Here is a 23355-nt window from a genome sequence, read left to right as displayed (position 1 = left end):
ATCGTGTTATATCCAACGAACATAGCACACAACTGCCGGTGCCGACTGCCGCTTTATAGGTTATGTTTGTTAAATGTCAATTAACGTTAATTTGTATAGCGTAGTTACTGAAAAGATTCAAAAACTGTTTTTGAAGTAAACGAAGTGAAAACGTTATTCCTTATTTATAACTCATTGCGCATGACAAGTATAACGTTTTACGTTTAACGTACGTCAAAAAGTAGAGGGTCTAAAATCTCTCTAACAACAAGATCTCCCTACCGTTGAGCCAAATGTTAATAGTTGACACGTTTACCGTTTAATGTTTCTCGATTACACTTTAAGCGTTATAAACCAATAAATCATTGTTGCCGAAATTGTCTAGTTCTAGTGCTTACGACGCTTTTGTAATCGGGCAATCTGAGTTCCATCGAATTTTGTGTCCATCGAGTGTACACTAGATTTTTTTTAAATGTTTAATGGGTTGCATGTGAGAGTTCATTTTAAATGAAGTAAAAGACAGACGTACTCTCAATCATTTAATTGTGTACTTCCGACGACCGGTTTCGCTCTCTATAGGTTGCAGAGCATCATCAGGTCAACGGTTACAAGTCACTAAATGATTCGGATACAAGGAGCTATAACCTCATTATTCCTTAACATGATGTTTCTGCTTAAGTTATGCTAACGGGATATGGTGGAATAGACGGAGAATGTTACAAAGGTAAACAAGTTTATGGTATTTGGGATTTCTTGAGGGTGAAGAGATAGTTGTTGAGAGACAACCAACAAATCTGTGTCTATTCTTGTATAACACAAGAATAGACACAGATTTGTTGGACAACTATCTCTTCACCCTCAAGAAATCCCAAATACCATAAACTTGTTTACCTTTGTAACATTCTCCGTCTATTCCACCATATCCCGTTAGCATAACTTAAGCAGAAACATCATGTTAAGGAATAATGAGGTTATAGCTCCTTGTATCCGAATCATTTAGTGACTTGTAAACGTTGACCTGATGATGCTCTGCAACCTATAGAGAGCGAAACCGGTCGTCGGAAGTACACAATTAAATGATTGAGAGTACGTCTGTCTTTTACTGCATTTTTAGATTTTTTTTCTATTCGGAATAGATTGAAAAAATATTGGGATGGCTGGCAAATGAACTCGGATTGCCCGATCACAAGTTTAGCGTTGTAGCCACTAGACCATTTCGGCGGTAATTTTGGAGCTCGATAATTTCTAAACAGTTTAACCGATTTTGATCACTAAAGACGCGTTTGAAAGGTATTGAGAAGTACATCATTGTCTGATGCACCCAAGGTCAAATATGATATCTGAAAATATTATAGGATTTAATGAGCATGAAAAATTGAGTCAAATTTCTGAGTTCTGTAAGTTTTGAACGGTATATCCGATTTTTAAAATTATATACGCGTTGGAAAGGTTTTGACCAATACTATCAAAAGCCTCAAGGGTAGGACTCGAATTTTCGAAATTTTTGGAAGTTTTGGAGACGATACCGAAAAACAGATCTCAAATGGAGAGGGCCGTAGAACCCACACACTTGGACCAAAGTGGATGTTTGACATATGGAATTGGCGGGTCTTAACTTTAAGATGGGATTTGGTCCATTTTTCAATCCAGTCAGGTTGTCGGAATCAAAAACTTCTCGTATATATAGAGTCGCATGTAGGGGTGGCGTGCGCCACTAGCGAGAACTGCCTTTCTCTAGGATTGCAAAATGTATTGCTTAAATGTTCATTTCTTATGCCTTGTTGCACTAACAAATCTTAAGCTCCAGCTTAGCCCAGCTCAGCTTACAGATAGGGCTGCCTTAAGTCTCACTTACGTTGCAACATAATTTGTGATTCATTATATGATTCAATAAAATTGTGTTTTGACTAGGAAAGTTTTGGGGTAGTTCTGATTTCTTTCATTATATATGGATTTTGAGCTGCTGAATCCGAATATGAGGTTTGCGGAAAAAATTTCTTGCCGGAACATTGAAAAAATCGCGAAAAAAGCGAAAAATTTCAGCTTTTTTCCGCTTTTTTGCTCAAATCTCGAAAACTATTAACTTTTAGTAAATGGTCTGTTAACAGAAATTGAAGTACTTAAAATTATCTACAAACATCACCATTTACTTTTTTTTCAGACGAACCGTTCGGTCTAAAGCACAAGTTGAAAATTGTCAATTTTTAACGGTCTCGGCAAAACCCACTTTTTACATTCCAAAACTTTATTTTTTATTAGAATGCTGTCATTTGATAAATTTCTCCTAGTTTTCTGTACAAATAATAAATGTTAGTTCATAGGTATGGTATGTATCTTGTGACAGCTTCCATGAGTCCATTCCGTCCTAAGAGGCCGGGAATGTCTCTGCTATTCCCTTAGAGCCGCAGAAGATCAGGCACAGATGGAGTCACAGTGTCAGTTGGTGTGAACATTTCTGATAAACCTTGAGGTTTTGTCCTTTTAAAATGAATTAGTTGAACAGCTCCCTGACTTCCATAAACCTCAGGCGCGGGTTTCTTTTTTATCCGAGGAATGGATTGCTTAGGAGCTTCTGCATGTTTTGGTGCAATATAAGAAATGCCACATATGACGTGAAAAGTGTGGTATTCGTCGATTGTATGTACGTTAAAATCAGCGTTATCGTACACCTGCTGTGTAAAGCACTGCAGGTCAATTTTCTGCGGATCGCCTGCGAATGCTGACACTTCCAGGCGAACAGCTTCTGTATAGGATGAACAAAACCCCAAAGAGGAAACTACATCAACCTATTTTCTTGAGTCGTACTTTTTGTAGAGAAAACGGTCAACTCTACAAGGAATGGTGAGACCAACTATCTGGGCCTTACTGCCGCTACAAGACTTTAAGCAAGCGCGTTGCTTATCTGGAAGTGTCAGCAATCGCAGGCGATCCGCAGAAAAATTGACCAGCCGTGCTTTACACAACAGGTGTACGAAAACGCTGTTAAGCCTTTCTATGCCAGGCCTTAATTTGCATGTTGGTCCCTCAAACCCAAAGGTTTTTTATTTTCAATAAACAAATAAATGACCAAAACATGTTTTTTAATGAGTTTTTTTTAACCAACTTAAACGTTTTCTTTTCAAAAGTACTCATCAGAGAGCAAAACCAACTTGAAAAAATGTAACTTACTTAAAAAAATAATGTAATGTAAATTAACATTAAAACTTTTCTTTTATGTGGTACTCCTCAAAACATGACACTACGCAAAGGCCGACTCCGCATCTTGCACACATGTATCTCGATTCGCTTCTTTTTTTTTTCTGGTCTTTTCTGTGGCTACAAACGCTTCACCTTCTGTCAGCTACCTATAAGCGTTGCTACCAGTGCTACAATATAGCATATATCTAAAATATGTAAACAAATATATAAGGCAATGGGTCCACATGACCTGTCTTAGGTGGCAACATTTTGAGGCTTTGGGAACAATAATCTAACATTTTAGGACATATTTCTACGGCATTGGGACACCAATGAGTCTAAAATTTTATAAGCAATGCATATTTTCGGCTTTGGTAAATTGAGACCATAACACCTTGAACGTATATATACGGCGGCTGGGAATACAGACCCACTTTTTCAAAGACAGATATATGCAGCGTTGGGACAGAAAGGGTTAGCGTACAAACAATCGATGGAACCACACTTTTTACGTCATGGGTGGCATTTCTTGTATTGCACCAAAACATGCAATAGCTCCTAACCAATCCATTCCTCGGCTAAAAACTAAACCCGCACCTGAGGTTTATGGAAGTCGGAGAGCTGTTCAACTAATATATTTTGAAAGGACAAAACCTCAAGGTTTATCAGAAATCAAGATCCGAAGGGAATGTTTACACCAACTGAAACTGTGACTCTATCTGTGCCTGATCTTCTGTGGCTCTAAGAGCAAAGCAGAGACATTCTCGGTATTTTAGGATGGAATGGATTCATGGAAGCTGTGAGAAGAGACATACCATATTCATATTATGAACTAACATTTATTATTTTTGTACAGAAAACTAGGAGAAATTTATCAAATGACAGCATTCTAATAAAAACTAAAATTTTGGAATGTAAAAAGTGGGTTTTGCTGAGACCGTTAAAAATTGGCAATTTTCAACTTGCTCTTTCGACCGAACGGTTCGTCTGAAAAAAAAAGTAAATATTGATATTTGTAAATAATTTTAAGTACTTCAATTCCTGTTAACAGATCATTTACTAAAAGTTAATAGTTTTCGAGATTTGAGCAAAAAAGCGGAAGAAAGCTGAAATTTTTCGATTTTCTCGCGATTTTTCCAATGTTCCGGCAAGAAATTTTGTCCGCAAACCTCATATTCGGATTCAGCAGCCCAAAATCCATATATAATGAAAGAAATCAGAACTACCCCAAAACTTTCCCACCAGGGAGCTCGTAGAGTACAAATTGACTGAATCAATAAGCACATCTTAATTGAGACGAAGTTTAAGATGCAATCCACTTGGCAATCCATTGTGGCAAGCTGAAAATTGATCTAAGACTCAATGGTGCAACGTGTATCTTTCGTAAGCTGAGCTTAAGGCACGTCTTAAGCTTAAGATCTGTTGGTGCAACCAGGCATAGACTTCCAACCATAAAAATATGAAATTATGCTACTTTTAAATCTGTTTTAATTCAACATACATATATTGATAACACACAGGTAAATATCCAGTTACCCAACTGTATTTCACTTGTGAAATGTTTCCATTACATATTTTTACATAAATAAATTATTTTACAGTCTGCCGTTGGTTTAGAGCTTTGGTCGATGTCTCAAGATATTCTTTTTGATAATTTACTCATAACAGAAGATATAACTATAGCCAATAAATGGGCTTCTGATACCTTTGACAAGAAACGTCAAAAAATTGCCAAGGATTCGGTAAGTGAATAACTTTTGTATGAAATAGTTAGTATTTATTTTATGTAAGATAGAACACTTTAAAGTTCTTCAATGAAAAGTGCATTTTTTTGTTAAATAGGTAAACTAATTTTCAAATATTAAAGCAAAGGTGAGCTATAAGGTCTCTAGGTTTAAAAAGTTACAAGTATTCTTGAGTTGTATTCAGCTGTTGAAAATTCCGAACACTGTTAGAAATTAAACTGTAGGTATTTTGGAATATTTTGAGTAATTTTTGTAATGTCATCGTTATAAAGTGTAAGAATACCACATTTTTCTATTGAATACTTATGAGTTGTGCATTACAAAATCTAGATTTTTTTAAGCTAAATTTATGGAACAAACGTAACTTACATATCGAAAATCAACTGATTTCCTTTCAATTTAATCTTCTCTAGTACTGGATTGCTCTTTTTCTACCTTGCTTTGTTGCTGCGAAAGTCATATATTAAAAATAAGAACGATTATAAGCATGACCGAAATAGATTTCTAGCTCCAACGTTATCATAATATCAAAATGTAAAATATAACTGTATCAAACAAAACCATAAGATTACCGGAAACAATAGAAATGAAAATATGTACTTACAAAATTGAAATGAACATATTTACAGACTGCATTTTACCGCATACTGCATAGAAATTAAAAAAAGTAATCTTAAGTATAAGTTAATATTTAAAGCATGAAACATACTTACCTCTTTTTTCTGCTCTTTCAAAGAAAACTTGGTGGGGTAAAATGCTAAGAGGCATGAATTACAGACCGAAAACATGGGCAGCTTATGCTGTGTACTGCCTAATTCCAGTTGTGTTATACGGCTATTATTTGTATCAATGTGTTCACGAGGTAACTTGTAAGAAATATGTCAAACTTGTCGTTTTAACTTTGATAATTTTTTTTATTCAGTATCAGTAATTCGCACTAAAACGACAAGTTAATTTGCTTTTTGTATTTAAATTTAGAAGATAGATTTTAAGCGAATAAGGTAGTTATGTAGTTGCAAGGTAAGTCTGATTTTACTTCTATTATAATAGTACATTGCACTCTGCATTTGTAGGATGTGGTTTGGAATTATTTCTTCTTGAAATTTCATCTACGACTGTGAGAGACATTGTTAAAGGGGAAGCTGCAAAGATCGCTGTTGTTTTCCGAGGACTACGGGTGCTTCCCTACTTTGAGTGCTATTTACAGTATTCGTGTATCCACCCGGGATCTCTCGGTTGGTCTTAATCGATTTGGGAACTTTCCGCCCGTATGTAAGGGGTTGCTCTGTCGGATAACATACTCTTTCTTCTACAGCAGATAGCCACATTGTTCCTGTTGGTTGCTTCTGCGATGGTTTACCCTTAAGACATTTTCTTTAAACATAGTGTCTGGCGGTTGTTACTTCGTAAACTGGTCTGGGATGACTAAAGATTCTTTCTTCTGTAGATCTTCGGCGTGGTCCCCTAGAATCAATTGCGACAGTGTGCCAAGGCTTTTCTACGGTGAATACAAATTTTCCTGCTGGTTTCATTTGCGACTGAAGGTATTTTCTTTGTGTGGACGTAGTTGGACCATTTGCATTTTGCGCCCTTCGGTACAAGGTTGTCACAATCCCTAAATGACCTGCTGCTATGTGGTTCTTATTCGGGTTAGGTTCCTTTTCGGATCCTATTCTGGTTCGGTTCCTATTTGCTTCGGTTCATTTTAGGTTCAGGTCATTTTCGGTTGTCCACGATATTATACCAAATCGGGTCATACTAATACGGGGCCTGATGTAATTCATCTTCGCCACGACGTACTTGTCGTGGCACCTGTTACTGAGTCTGTGTCTGTCGTTTCTGGATGAAGCGGAATCTTATTTTTGCTCGCGCTCCAATTTGTGGCACCTTTTTAACTATTGCTCTGGCTCCAATTTGTAACGGGTTAGCTCTGTCGATTAACAGACTGAGCAAAAGGCAGTTTTAATTAAATAAAAGTACAGTGGAACCCCGATAAGTCGGCACACGATAACCCGGAAGTCCGGCTAACCCGGACAGATTTTCATCAGACAAAACAAACATTTTTTCATTTTGACTCACAGTATATAGAGGTTACACAGTAAAATCACTCCTCTGTCGGCGCTTTGATCTCAAGAAGTAATACCGGCAGGACGCAATTGGTAATTCACCAGTGGTGGATGCGGGTTTTCCCTGTTAAAATCCGTACGTTTCTATGCGACTTGCAATGCGAGAGTGGGGCAAAAGCGACTGCCAACATTGCGCGACTACAGACTTTACTTCCAATTTTTCGGAGAATGGTTCTACTGTCCCTCTTTATACGGTGCTGTGACTACGTAATTTAGATGTACTGTGCATATGTATTTCAAGTTTTTGCATTTATAATGTGTATCTGTTTATTATTTATATGTATTTTACTAATTTTTACCATATTCTCCGGCTAACCCGGATTTTCGATAACCCGGATTGGCCGCGGTTCCGTTTAATCCGACTTATCGAGGTTCCACTGTATATTCTTTTATCCCAATACAAAATAAAGTCGAAGTAACAAAATAATAAAATAATATATTAAAAATAAAACGGGATAGTTCCCGAGAGTTGGCTGTATACCATCTAGTTAAGTAACTTTTAACGTGAAGTAGAATTCCATTGTGTAGTTGGTATAAAATTTAATCAAGGTAAAAAATTTTAAAAAATACAATAAGGCTTACATTAATTGTTCAGAACGAACGTTTTCGGACTTATCAGTCGATCTTCAGGTGAACTCCGTGTCCTTTCAAAATAGTAACAAACCAAACATTGGTTGGATCTACAGTATAATATTATAAATAAGGGAAAATAATGCGACTTAAAGTCGATGATAATGGATTGCCTGCAGAAACATGTGAGTACTCTACTTTCACATAATTACACGCCAACTTTGGACCACTAGTCTGTCAAATGATATATTCTTCGTTCCGGATCGAAGGAAGTTCCCTTGTCAGTTAAGGCTGATTTATCTTCACCGGGACGTGGACGGCACGGCGCGTACAACAATAGAAAGCGCGCGTCCTCGGCACTTCCCGATGTCGCCCCGTTCCGTTGTAGAATAAACTAGCCAATGCTTTTCATACCAAACGATTCTTCAACGTGCTCCGTGCAGTCCACGTCCCCGTCGCAACATAAATCCGGCTTTATGTTTAAAGAAAACAAAGTTGTATTTACTGACATTAAACGGTGATAATGTTAATAGTACATATCGACAAGAAGTTAGAAACAATCATTCATTACACGATTACAATCGACGTGAGCGATCCATGAATTCTAAATCATGTTAATATATCTACACACATATCGACAAATCCCCAAGATGAAGATAGAAACAATCGTTCAATACATGATTACAATCGTCACGAGCGATTCATCAATTCTAAATCACTGCACGGCTGGCTTATATTCAATTCGTCTTGGCCCGGGTGGTTTCCACTAGCTCAGCACGCTAGCTTGGCACCAGTGAGTCTATTAGATGAACTCTCCGTAAGACTGGTTGGCTCCAACTCAATCCGTTGGAGCCCGGTTGACCGGCTCGAGGCAATTTCTGGTGGTCACTGGAAGAGAGTAACTAGCTGGAAGCTGGAACTAACTTTCTGTTACTTCGACCTCTATTAAATATAATTCCGACGGACCGTCTCGCGGGTTGGATGCGCGTTCGGTGTCCGCTGGCGAGCCGAATGTCGAGCTAGAGGTGCAATCGTTACACGTCTGAGGAAGGGTTTCATATTGCGTAACGCTGAGATCCACATCCTGTTTAGATGCATATCCTCTTCTTTACGATTAAACCTGATCAGGTGTTTTTGGATTTCGGTAGCCTCCCCGAATATCTGTGCCAATGCCAGTGTGATTTTGCAGAACATTTTTTTTAATACAATTTGGTGGTAATCTTGAGTACTGTGTTCGGCAACGTCTGATCCTCCAGAGAGACTGAGGCAACAGTTTCTTGTGTGTTCATTCAAACGAGTATTAAGACCATGATTTGATGTTAGTGCATATGAAAGCCAACTACAATGAGTTATTGATCGTGTTTTATTATTATTTGATCTGTCACGTTGTTAATATACATTAAGAACGCTTTGATTTTTGGTTCTTTTTGTCGGACAATATTGCTGTTCACTCTTTTTTGACGTTTAACCCCTTAACATGCACAGACGAGTTAACTCGAGCGCGCTAAACTGACCAAACTGTGCACACTTGAAATAATTCGAGAGGCGTTGTACTTAATGTTGCTATAATTTTTCACACTCTAATGCAATCGAGAATTGAAAATAATAATGAGAAAGCAAAAAAAACAATAGTTTTATTGATATTTATCATTTACATGGGATTCTAAGCTATAACACATACCTATTCAAGTAAGTATGAAATATAATCCTTGTTATACTTATCACTTACGACTTATCTCTTCCTTGTGAGCCGCTTTATGACAAATTTGCGTTATTCATATTTTGATTCTCTCATTTTTCAATGTATGTATAGGTCTGGATCCCGCGTATGAAAAAAAAGTTGATTAATAGCAAGCTGAAAATTTGTTAATAGCTTAAGGGTGTCTAGTCGGATAAACTTTGATATATGGGAACACTGGAACAGGGGCAATTTTAGTTGTGGAACAGGTTAAAAATTTGGAACGGTCACACCACGAAAACGGCACATTTATTTTGTCCGACAGAACAGACTTAAACTCTTCGAACAGAGATTAAACTCTCATGCAAAAATCAGGTGCTATTTATCACCAAATGGGCGTTTTAATGAGTGGAACATGTAGAATATGTTAAATGACAGGAATTATGACAGGTGATAAATAGCAGTCTGATTTTTGCATGAGAGTTTAATCTCTGTTCGGAGAGTTTAAGTCTGTTCTGTCGGACAAAATAAATGTGCCGTTTTCGTGGTGTGACCGTTCCAAATTTTTAACTTGTTCCACAATTAAAACTGCCCCTGTTCTAGTGTTCACATATATCAAAGTTTATCCGACTAGACACCCTTAAGCTAATTACAAATTTTCAGCTTGCTATTAATCAACTTTTTTTTTTCATACGCGGGATCCAGACCTATACCCTATTCCACGAACATACGCCTGTTTTGGATTACTTCGACAACGAATATTTTACTGTGCAAAATAAGAAGAACGAAAGTAAATTGCAAATTACATTGTTGTTTATTGGAATAATTATTAGCGCCATTTACTTTCGTACTTCTTATGTTGCACAGTAAAGTATTCGTTGTCGAAGTAATCCAAAACAGGCGTATGTTCGTGGAATGGCCCATAGTACATTTATCACGCTTCAGCGCAATAAAAAAAAATACGTTCCAACAAAAAAATTATCGTTCATCACATTGTCCTTCCGATTATTCCAACAAAAATTATGATCGTCTAGTGACAGTTTCGTGACGATTATTTCAGTAATCGGATAAATGCAAGTACTAGTTGGACTGTCATTGATTAAAAACTGTTTTTTTTTGGCCCGCTTTTAAAAAAATGCATTAAGGGGTTAATGGAAATATATCCAGTACCTCCTAATAATTCCTGACCACAACCTATAAACAAAAAACAATTAAAAACGTCGTCGGTGAACAGATTTTTGTATAATTTTGCTGTACGGTCTTTTGTACAGCTACGAAAATGCATGGAGTTGTTAATTTTAAATAAATAGTTAAATAAATCAGACATGCCTTGTTATTAAGTTAATGCTAGTATTTTAATTTTTTTTTATTTTGCCAGGAAAGCTTTGTTCAAAGGTTAGCTAGCCTTACTAACGAATATCCATTCCTATGGGCGGTTTACATTCTTGTCCTTGCTGTACCTGTAATATTTATTTTGTACCTTTGCTGTAAACCCAGTTCCTCTGCTAGTCAGAAACAGGTAAAGTAGAATACCAAACAAAAAAAAATCTTAAAAAAGGTGCCTTTGCTTAATAAACATTTTATTGTTAAAATTTCATTTATTTTTGGTAGAAAGACACTTTCTTTAAAGATTTTTTTTAATCAGTGCTTAGAAATTTTTTAGCTAATATTGAGCTTGTAAAATATTTCTAGGAAAGAGAGGAACTCAATAAAGCGGCAGAAACAAAAAAGACTGATGAATTGACTGAGGGAGTCGAGGAAGAGAATGAAGCACCTGAAGCTGAAGAGGAGGAAGGCGATGACGAAGAACAAGAGAAAAATTCTGAACCTGATTCAGATAATGAAACTGCGGAGCCTGAAGAGGTAGGTCTTTTATTGGTTTATTTATGTGTAGTTGTTCAAATGAAAAGGTACGAAACGTATGGCGCTATGGGATAAAGTAGTGAGACATCCAGGGACGCAAATGTAGCCTTCGGTGTCTTGCGGGGCCTGCCCGGACGCTTGCATGCTGCGCAGGAGAGAGTAGAAGCTCTTATACAGCCGGACTCAAACGACTCGCCTACTTAGCGAATAATCGTCACTTGCATATACCTGCCGTGTCGTGTGAGTGGGTTACTCGTACAATTATTTGTCACTCGTTGCCACTTGTTGGTTTTCCATTTCTTGTCGGTAAAAATGAGTCCAAGGGATCACGATGATTCGTATACTTCCCACGTACATACTTGCCTATCTTGTAAAGGCGCTCAAACGAAATATATAAATAATTAGCATTTGCTGCGACTATTCATTTATACCAGAGCATTTAGTTCTAAAAACACCGGGATAAATCGATTCTTAAATACACCTCCTAGAGACTTGCAAGTTTTTGCATTGTGTTTAGGATGAGGTCACGAAAAAGCCTACAGTAGAAAAATGGGTGGTAATGCATAATTAATAATTGCATTTTAACGTGAATAACATATATCCAAAAGTGCATAAATATGTCAAAATAAGCATATTAAGGGCCAACTTTTGTTAATCGTGGGTTTTTGGGGTCGCTGAACATAACTACGCCATCAGAACCTACCCCGGAGCACCTGGTGCCCAGGGTCACTGCTAAGGCATGTCATCTGGAAATTCGAAGGCTATCGGCACTAAATTGATGCATCATCATTTTACTTGGAGGTTTGTGTAGTCGCTGAATACGAATAGGCCGTCAGAAAAGATTCGCGGAGTACCTGGTGCCCAGTGTCACTGCTATAGCACTTCATATTCTGGAGTTTCGAGGGTTTTCGGCCTTAAATTGATGCAAACAGATTACTTGGGGGTTTTTGGGGTTGTTGAAAACGAAAACGCCACCATAACCGACACCCGGAGCACATAGACTCTAGCTAGGGTCACGTCATTTTCTGGAGTTTCGAGGGATTTTGGCACTAAATTAATGCAAACAGGTTACCCGGAGGTTTTGGTGTTGCTGAACATGAATACTCCATAAGAACCGACCACCGGAGCACCTTGTGCCCGCAGTCACTTCTAAGGCACGTCATCTTTTGGAGTTTCCTAGGTATTCGGCACTGAATGCATGCAAATAGATTACTAGCCGATTTTTGGGGTCGCTGAATACGAATACGCCATCAGAACCGACTTCCCAACCATCTGGTTACAAGGTCATAGCTAAGGTATGTTATCTTCTGGAGTTAGGAGGGTTTTAGGGCACCATGTATACCTGGGGTCGGTTTTGATGGCATATTCTTGTTCAGCGACCCCAAAAAACCCCGAGTAATCGGTTTCCATCAATTTAGTACCGAAAATGCTCGAAGCTCCAGATGAGGTACCTTAGCAGTGAACCTGGACACCAGGTGCTCCGATGGTCGGTTCTGATGTCGACCTCAGCGACCCCAAAAACCCCCCGAGTAATAAAATCTGGCCTTAACACACTTATTTTGACATGCTTATGCACTTCTGGATGCATACTATGCACTTTAAAATGCATATTCCACTCATGCATGAGTGCAACTATGCATTTCCACTTATTTTTCTATTGTAGACTTTTTTCGTGGCATCATCGTGAAAATTATGTCTTAAAAGCAATATAATCTACGTTTAATAAGTAGTGTTACTGCTTTAAAGTGATAATTCAGGATAGTAAATTTAAAAAATATTCTAACAATAAAACACTGAAAAACTTGTGTTTTCAAAACTTACACAAAATTGATTATATGAGGAGGTTTAAAGCAAAACCGAATAAATCCACTAAAAACGATTTTTGGAAAAATAGGATTTTTCTGGGACGCAAAAAGTAATTATGTTTTTGTTTACCTTGTTCGCAAATACTATTAGAGAAGTCAGAATAAAACTTTTCGTACAATATAAATTTAAAAAAGTGATATTTAGTACAAAAGAAAATTTAAAGAAAAGTGGATTTATTTTGTTTTGCTCACAACTTTATTAGCAAGAATTAATAAAATTACTATTTCTATTACTAATACATAAATCAAAACCATATGGCGTTTAGTAGACTAACAGCACATCCAATAGTGCATTTAAAAATGAAGTGCAAACTCTTCTTCTAGAAATTCACACTAATTTCTTAGCCCTTTTTCTTCCTGAGGTACTTTCTTAGTATGTTTAACTTTATTATTTTCACATAAAAGATTCGTGTAGCACAAAAAATTTTCGTCACTTTTCACTCCTTTCCAAATTGTTTTTCCATAAGTTGTTGAACACTTTTTGGTGGAATGGCAATTCGCAGGTTGACTTCGGATAGCAAAATTTTTTTAAAGACTTTCCCTTTTTGTAAATTTCGCGCTTAAGTTCAGATTGGGCTTCAAATCGATAATGCTGAAAGCATGAAATTAAAATTTTAATTTCTTTAGTTTTTTGAATCTGTGTCTTTTCCAAACAGATTCTTTTTAAGTCTGATATTCCAACAATCTTGTTAAGGTAATTTTGCAGAGCGAATCAATCAACGACAAAATATCTGACCACCCATATTACATCGTCGCATCTCTAATAACTGCCTAGAACCATCTATTGGTCGAATGAAATATTTGCATAAGATAAAATAAATAAAAAATGCGTATTTTTGGATTTATTTGGTTTTGAACAAAAAAGTGGATTTATTCGGTTTTGCATGAAAACATTAATCACCATTAAAATTCAGTAGGATTTATTCGTTTTTGCACATACGACATACGATAAATGTCATTAGAATATAAATATTTTTCCTTTATTCTCCGACGACGATCTGGCCAAATACCCAAGTAGGTGGAGGCCAATAAACTAAATAAGGAGAAGAAGATATACCTAAATATAACGCTGTGTCTAGGTACACGCTAACGTGTACGGAAATTAAAAAATTTGAGTGTCAGAGTGTTGGAATTTGTTTAATCGCGTTGCGTTTACACTTTAATTTTAATATTGATCAGTAAAGAGATTTCTTATTTTTTATTTGTTAAGTGTTTGTTTTTAAATTAACTAATTATTTAGTTGTTTTAAGGAGTTTAACAATATTTTAAAACAGTATGAAAAAGTTAAGAGACTATAAATTAATATATTTTTTTAGTTATAAGTGGAATAGTATTACCGTCCAAAATTAAAATAAAAGGAAGACCTAAAGCTTTCACAATAATAATTAACTTGTTCTGAAGCTATTTCCTTGTGGCATTTTTGTAATCAACTATTCTAAATGGGAACTAAGCGACAATCTAACTAAATTTATTTCGATTTTATTAACGTTTCGATGTCTAAATCGGACGTCGTTGTCAAAATACAAAATATTATTAAATTAAACAAAAATGTTGTTGCTTAGTAAAAAATTTTTTCTAATAATTTATTTAATCTGACTTATTTTTTGTATTTTGACAATGACATCCGATTTGGACGTCGAAACGGTAATAAAATCATTTTTTTAGTTAAATTGTGGCTTATTTCCCATTTCGAATAGTTGATTATAATTAACTTAGTATAAAAATTATTTTAACAATATTTTGTACGTGTCATGTCAACTAAATACATATATTTATTTTGCTAACCTAAATATATACTTTTATATATACATTGATTTATTCCAATTAAGTTTGAAACATCTGAATAGTTCTGCTTCCCTTCCCTTAACAAATATTTTTCTATCAAACAAACACTAAACAAATCAAAATAGCTTATACCAAAATATACAGTCACTGCGCACGCTAAATAATAACTTTTTTATTTGCATACACGTTAGCGTGTACCTAGACACAGCGAAATATAACCATAATAATAAATAATGTAAAACTATGTGACGTCACGGGTCGTTTGAACTATTTTATACCGCAGAAGACTTTAAATATATATTTCTAAGTTATTACGAGTTTTTGAAGCGAGAAATTGTCGAAATCTCATTTTTAAGCAAAACTGAACATTATTATGCAATAAAAAAAATGTGCCAGTTCCCTATTGTTTACATTTTAATAACATAATCTCGCTCTTTATTATCCAATTATTGGACAATTATCCAGCAACCAGGACTAATATAATTGGCTAACATAATTAAAAGTGCGAAAAATGTTGCCGACCTATGAAACCAGGTGTCGCTTTTCCGAACTTGCACGGTCCCAATAATATCATCCACGTATATCCACCAATCTAAGAACTGTTTGAATACGGGGTGTTTTTAAATCGTTGTTTCTAGATGGTACATAAAAATATCTGATAGCAATGGGCTTAGAGAAGCTTAGGTATTATAGGCAACCCTCTAAGCCAGTTTAAAAAAAATTAAGACTGAATTTTCAGTTTTAAAATATTAAAAGTCATACTATACAAGCTATACGCTCCCGAGGAAGCTGAAGCTGTTTTCACTTGAAGATCCTTTTTGTGGGGGATCATCCCATTCTGACTTAGGTTTTACAGTTGCTGGTGTGACTTCGCTGTTTCCACTACTTTTCTCCATTCTTCTCTCCCTTTGATTTTCCTTCCTATATTTCTAATTTCCATACTTCTTAAGTCTTCTTCCACTTGTTGTCTCCATCTGAGTTTAGGTCTGCCTCTGGTTCTTGTACCTGGTGGTATCCATTCGGTTATAACTCCTAATGGATTGTTCTTCTCTCTTCTCATTATGTGTCCATACCATCTAATTCTCTGTGCTTTTATTGCTCTAACTATGTTCTCTTGACCCATCCATTCTTGTGTTTCGTGGTTCATCCATTGTCTTGCATCCTCTTCGTTTTCCCTCTTTGGTCCCAGAATTTTTCTCATAATTTTTCTCTCAAAAACTTTCAGCTGCTCTTCTTCTCTTGCTGTTAATGTGAATGCCTCCAAAGCATATAGCACTATTGGTCTTATGGTCGTTTTGTAGATTTTCATTTTTTGTTTCGGCTTATCTTCTTATCTTTGAAATTTTTTTTTATTTCTGTAGAATGCTTTGTTTCCCGCTTGAATTCTTCTTTTTATATGTACACTTTCATTTCTTCAGTTGACTAATACTCCCAAATATTTGAACGTTTCAACCTCTTCGAAGCTGTGTGCGTCTATTCTCATTTCTGTCAGTTGTGTCTTCTTTTTCTTGCTTACATTCATGTATTTTGTTTTATTTTCATTTATTTCCAGTCCTCTTAGTTTGGATTTGTTTTCTATTTCTTGGAAGGTTTTCTTTATTGTCCTTTTATCTGTTGCTACTATGGTTATATCGTCCGCATATCCAATTGTTTGTACTGCATTTTTATTTATAGTTCCTGCGTTTGTCAACTTTTTTGAAGATATTCTTCTTTAGCGGCGAATCGATTGAGGGTAAAATTGTACATTTACCGCGCGCCTGCGCACACTGACAGTATGTCGTAGTTCATTGCTAATCTTTCAAGATGTATGTATGTATCTGTAACCGTGCAAATAAGTCATTAAAAAAAATATATTAGTGGTTTTAGGAAATGTATTATTTATTATAATTCTTGTGTTTTTGGATTAATAAAATATTATGTAAGCCTAACATTTTTACACTATATGTCGCCGTGTTGTGTAATTATATCCGAAACTTGCATGTCTATTTCTAGTGCCTCGATGGAGTAGTTAGAAATGCGTCAGCATTGAGATTGGAAGGTTGCGGGTTCAATTCCCGGGCGGATTCATATTTTTTTTTATTTTTGGTTGTTTTAATAATTTTTTTTTTGAAATTGGTAGATAAGAAAGTTAGTTTGATTTTTAAATAAAATACAAATAACCTTTTAAGTATATTTACTTCGTTTAAATTACCTATTAGATAATAGAAGAATATCTTCTTACGTGCGTACATAGTACACACACATTCTTTTTTTATTATCTTGTCTAATGATAGAATAAATAGTACCGTTGAGAGCGCATCTCCTTGTCTTACTCCATTTTTTATTTTTATTATTTCTGTTCTCCCTCTTCCGGTGTCTATTGTTGCTTGGGAATCTCGCATCGTCATTTCTATCATTCGTATAATTTTATTTGGTATTTTGCTCTCTTGTAAGTCTTGGATCATTCTTCTTCTACTTAGTTTGTCAAAGGCCTGTTTACAAGTCTAGGAAAAGTATATGTGCTTCTCCGTTGTACTCGTATGTTTTCTCTATTGCTTTGTTTTAGTGTATGGATAGCATCTATCTTAGATCTTCCTTTTCTGAAACCGTACTGGTAGTCTCCTATGGTTTGTTCTGTGTATATTGTTAGTCTGTCTCTAATTACACCAGTCATTACTTTATATGTTACATTGAGTAAATTAATTGCTCGGTAGTTTTTACATATCCTGTGGTCTCCGTGTTTTGGGATTGTCACAATAATTCCTTTCTTCCATTCTTCGGGCATTGTTTCCTTACTCCATATATTCTGTATTAGTTCATAAATCTTTCTGTATAGTGCCTCACCTCCGTATTTTATAAGTTCTGCACATATTCCGTCGGCTCCCGCTGTTTTCCCGTTTTTCAATTTGCATATTTTATCTTTTACTTCTGTATATGTCAATTTTTCTTCTTCATCTTGTTCCGGGTTTATTATTGTTTCTCTTTCTATCTCTATATCCGTTTCTTGATACATTTCTTCGAAATGCTTCTGCCATGTTTCTGCTTCTATGGCTGCATTAGCTGTCCGTTTTCGACTACCTAGCTTTAAGTATTGGTAAAGTGGTTTTGAATTGTGTCTTTTATTTTCTGTTTCGATCTCGTCCATAATTTCGTCAACTTTTTTATTTTTCTTTAATTTAAACAATTTCTTTGTCTTTTTCCTTTGATCTTGGTACTTTTATCGTTCCTCTTCTTTGCCTGTGCTTAGCCATTTCAATCTTGTTTTATTCTTTTCGTCCACTGCTAATTTGCACTCTTCGTCAAACCAATTGTTTCTTCTTGATTTTTGCATTTTTCCAACCACTTTCTCTACTGCTTTGTTTATTCCTTGTTTGATTTTTTTCCACTGTTCCTCCATTTCTTGTTCCTCCTTGAACTGCATCTCTGCATTTACCTCTTTTACAAATCTTCTTTTTACTCCTTTCTCTTTCAATTTATCTACGTCCCATCTTCCTTGTGCTTTTCGTCTTTCATTATTTGTTGTTTTTATTTTACATTTTGCAATCACTAGCATATGGTCCGAATCGATGTTGGCCCCTCTGTGAGATCTAACGTCATTTATCGACTGTTTGTGTGACTTTTAATAAGTACATGGTCTATTTGATTCCCCTCCAGACTTCCTGGTCTCATCCATGTTATTTTGTGTATGTTTTTGTGTTTGCATCACGTGCTACTTATGTCCATGTTTAATGCCGCTGCTAAATTACATATTCTTTCTCCATTATTGTTTGTTGTGCTGTGTAATGAGTTTTCCCCTGCAACTTCCCTAAAGCATTTTTCTTTGCCTATGTGGGCGTTGAAATCGCCTATAATAATTAGTATATCTTCTCCTGGAATTTTTTCGGCATTTTCTTCTAATGTTTCATAGAACTGTTGTTTTATCAAGTCATCACTGTTTTCTGTGGGTGCATAGACATTTATTATGGACAACTTGTTCTGTTTGCTGTTTACCCTTATGTATGATATTCTTTCACTTATGGGTTTAAATTCCATAACTTTATGTCTCATTTCCCCTAACACAATAAAAGCCGTTCCTCCATATCCCTGTTCTTCTTCTCCAGCATACCATACTGTATAATTGTCGTTTTCGATTTTTCCATGTCCCCCCACCTGGTTTCCTGAATTCCTGCAATATCTATCTTGTATTGTTTTAACTGTGTCGCTAGTTCTTCCATTTTTCCTTCTTCTAGCAGTGTCCTGACGTTCCATGTTCCAATTTTTTTTGTCATTTTCTTAATTCTCTTTCTTTTTTTTTGTATTTTTCTTATTATTTTGAATATACCGTGACTCATTTTCCTCTTCGTTTGCATTGTCTGTTTACATTTCATCCATCCATTCTATTTTGTCTAGTTTTTGGAACATTTTCAATTTATATGAGTTTATTTTCTCTTGCATTCCATTTTAGCACCTTGTCATTTATTTCTAATTTCTGATATCTGACTTTTACTTTTGCTCCTTTGCTTCTCTCTTGGTTTGCTATGTCTCTGATTTCTTTTTGTATCTTTGCTTCCTTGAACGTCAGCGCTGCATCTATGTATATTTCTCTACAGTCTCTTGTGTATTCGAGTTTACCTTTTTCTTGCAGTATTTTCTGTTTGTCTTCAAAGCTCTTCGTTTCTATTATACATTTCCTGTATCCTATCTTAAACACACTTTTAAGTTCTATTTTCAGTTGCAGCTCTTTCCCATCATTTTTTGTATGTCTTCTCTTAGTCTAACTTCATCTTCAAGATCTACCTCAATTCCTGTTATTATTACTTTATTGCGTATTTTTTCTTTATCGATCTTCTCTAATCTAGTCTCCATGAGTATTAACGCTTTTTTGAGTTCTTCGTTTTCTTTTTCCCATTTTTGTTCTTTCTTTTCTACTTCTCTTTTTAAATTTTCTGTTTCTGCTTTGTTTTGCTTGAGTTTCTGCTTAATATCTTCCAGTTCGTTTTTAATATCCTTGATTTCATCTTTAATTTCTGTTTTGCTTTCCAGGATATCTTCTTTGATTTCTTGCCTCATTAAAAATTATAAAAATACAAAATTGCCGTAAACAAAAAGTAAAGTGCATTCATATCGGACAAGGGAAGTGAACGCTCTAACTTTCTAATACCAACATGTTATGTTAACAGATAGTGTATTATATTTCATATCAATATTATCTTTTAGGGAGAAAAGAGCCAGCCTTCAGGAGACGGTACGAGAAAGAGGAAAGTCAGAAAAGAATAAAAAGCGATTGGATTGAATCGCATTATGTTCGTGTATATTTTCGTCAACACCAAAAAAGAAAAAATAGAACTTTTTCTAAATTATTGATGTGTACGATTGTAGCTGAATTCTCATTACGTTTTATTTAAAACTGTATCGTCACTAGGTATCACCTTGTATATGTTCTTTTCGTTCCAAGACTTGTATATACTACACATAAAAAGATGGAGGAATTGCGTTTTATTTATTATTACTTCTAGCCAATAGACAAATTATAAATTCACTTTTTTACATAGTAGAAATAAAAATGTTTGTAATCTTAATTATTTGAACACTTTAAATGAGCATGGGCTTTAAAAAAGTCAAATGTTTGCCAATCAATGAACATTGATTAGTTTGAGATCAGTTTGATTAAATTTTAAGAATAAAAATTAGATTTTTTACGGATATTTAACCAAATATGGAAGATTTCTTTATAAATGGGATTATTCGACAATTAAGTTTGATACTACAGTAAAACCTACGCGTGCCTACGCTAACCGAAATAATTGTGGGGGGGGGGGGGGTCGAATTTCGGATAAAAATAACATTGTTTTTTGTATTCTTCTTGTACCAAATTACATTTGGTCAAAGTTAGTATTAAAAAGGACTATGACGTGATTGCGTTCTTTAGTTGTTTGAAAGCAATGTTGACGATGTTGAAAAATTAACATTAAATTGTTTCGATAACGTTTTGCGATAAAAATTTACTTTTTATTGACAAAATTATTGAAACTTTCAGCCGTTTCGTTTAAAAACGATTTTTCGATTAAAAAGGTTTCGGTTAACGGAGGTTTTATTGTAATATGTTTAATTTAATCATATTTCTGTATGGACCAATATGTATTTATTAGTTGTAATTTAAACACGGTATACCTTGTTTATTGTAAACAGGTTGTGACATAATTTGCTGATACAATTTTCAGATGCAAAAAAGAAAAAAGACATTACTATAACATTTGCTTGTGAGCAAATTATTTGAACAATTGGTATTTTGCACATTTGTATCGAATCATAACTTCTAAGAAATAACTTCTAATCGTATTTGCATAACTTAATTAACGTGGATGAAATGAATAAGTGGAACATTTTTATCGATAATTGGTATACGTTTTTTGTGGTTGTCGAATTTTCCGATTTATAGAAAATATTGCCATTTCCTGTTTTTTATGCCATTAATATCTCATTTAGTACGTACTATTTCTTATAAGAAACGGTTTCCTCGGTGTACTATCTCTTTTAGTATGTTTTATTAGTATTTGAATTTTATTTTGTATTGTTAAAAGAAAACCGATTTCTGTGGATACTTCGACCAATAAAAATGATACCAATATAAAATTTCTTATTTTATTTGTCTTTGATACTAAAACCAACCTAAATTTTCAGTAGTAATTGCACAAGAGCTCTAAAATTCTATATTAATTTTAGAGATCGAGTGCAATTTGTTGCGATTATTTCATGAATAAAATTGTTCAAAACCAAAATTTTATTGTAATTTATTTATGTAAGTACAACAATTAAACACACACTTGTTATAAATATTTTACGGTTAAAAGTCATCACTTTTATAATTTTTAAAACATTAATTGTCATTAATGTCACTGAATGTATTTTTTCGTAACGACGAAGGGCATCTGATGTAATATACTTGACGACGGGCAGTTATCAAAAATTATCAATTTAATTTAGATTTCTGCAGCTTTCTATTGGTCAGAATCTCCTATGAATGAAATAATCACTATAATTTTCTATAGCGACATTAAATCACTATTTAATGTCGCAAAAGGTACAATTCTAATATCAACGACATAGCATTCTACCTAAATAGTTTAAAGGAAGAATTTGCCAAGTTATATAAGAAAGCATCCAAAAGGGGTTTAGCAATAATTCATAACAAAACAAAATACCTAATATGCTCAAGAAAAAATCCAATTAATATAACAAGTTTAAATATTGGTGAATCATTCTCTTTGCCTTATCCCTATGCGGGGTCGGCTTCCCTAATTGCATTTCTCCACACAATTCTATCTTGGGTCATATCAATATTAATCCCCTTTACCAACATGTCCTGCCTAATCGTCTCCCCCCACGTCTTCTTTGGTCTTCCTCTCCTACTCCTTCCAGGAATCTGCACTTCAGCAATTCTTCGTATTGGGTGATTAACGTCTCGACGTTGTACATGACCAAACCCTCTCAACCTATGCTCTCTCATTTTGGCATCAATTGGAGCCACATCTAGACTTCTCCTAATATACTCATTTTTAATTTTATCCTTTTTTGTCACTCCACTCATCCATCTAAGCATTCTCATTTCCGCCACATGCATTCGTTGTTCTTCTTTCTTTTTCACTGCCCAACATTCAGTTTCGTACATCATAGCCGGTCTTATGGCTTACTTACTTACTTACTTACTTACTTACTTACTTACTAGCCACCGCCCACCCTTGGTATGTTAGCCATTTGGCGGCGCACTGACTAGTAAAGACGAGCCGTTTCTCGTAGGCGATCTTCATCCTCCTCGGGTGGGTCTGTTATCGGGGCTGGGCACTCTGGGAGGTGAGCGGCATCCATCTGGGACTGATTACATAATGGACAGTTGTCATTTTCACGGACGCCGATGCGATGTAGATGGGAGGCCAGGTAGTCATGCCCCGTAGTTCTTCTGAACGCGGCTACACTGATGGGTCTCGGCAAGTTGTGACGGATTGGTGACTCTATTAGGTGGGCCCAAGATTTTCCAGCACCGGCTTGTATTTGCTGGCCTTTTATCTTCGCTTTGATTCCTCTTTTAATGGTGGACTTTGCTGATGTGTACGATTGGAAGCTAGGGGGCTGTGGAAGAGTAGTGCCTTCTTTTGCAAGTTCATCCGCCGCTTCATTCCCTTCAACACCGACATGACTAGGGATCCATTGTAAAGTAATCAGCCACCCTTTTTCCAGCAAGTTCGATAGTTGGACGCGGCAAGATATTGTTTGGGCACAGTCGGTATATCGATTTGTCGACAGGGCGAGGATTGCGGCTTGGCAGTCGATGAAGAAGGCAACTTTTTGGGGGTGTTGGAGATTCTCGAAACTTTTAGCGGCTTCGTGTATAGCAGCAATTTCGCCATCATAGTTTGGTGAGAGGGGCACCCACAGCTATGGAGCCTTTGGAGAACGTTGAGACATATCCTGTTTCTGTTCTTCCCGAGTCCGGCATCGAGGAGCCATCGCAGTAGATGTGGAGCCACTCATGCACTGGGTAATTGGTGTGTATCGTCTCTAGGGCGGCTTTCCTTAGGACAATGTCTGACGATAAGTGCTTCGGGTCGTTA

At 35.6% G+C, this 23355-nt stretch overlaps 1 protein-coding gene across 1 annotated transcript in view; it reads left to right on the top strand.

The window, feature by feature from the left end:
• The window catches only part of LOC114328091 (calnexin), a 61057-nt gene extending 39678 nt beyond the window's left edge, over positions 1–21379 (top strand). The window contains exons 7-10 of the mRNA XM_028276846.2: positions 4758–4898; positions 10654–10794; positions 10968–11138; positions 19964–21379. Of these exons, the coding sequence (XP_028132647.1) occupies positions 4758–4898; positions 10654–10794; positions 10968–11138; positions 19964–20023 (513 nt within the window). The 3' untranslated portion in view covers positions 20024–21379. The remainder of the gene's footprint in view (positions 1–4757; positions 4899–10653; positions 10795–10967; positions 11139–19963) is intronic.
• Positions 21380–23355: the final 1976 nt, after the last annotated feature.

Source organism: Diabrotica virgifera, chromosome 3 (assembly GCF_917563875.1).
Source record: "Diabrotica virgifera virgifera chromosome 3, PGI_DIABVI_V3a".
In the NCBI taxonomy this organism is placed as follows: domain Eukaryota; kingdom Metazoa; phylum Arthropoda; class Insecta; order Coleoptera; family Chrysomelidae; genus Diabrotica; species Diabrotica virgifera.
This window is presented reverse-complemented; position numbering and strand designations above follow the sequence as displayed.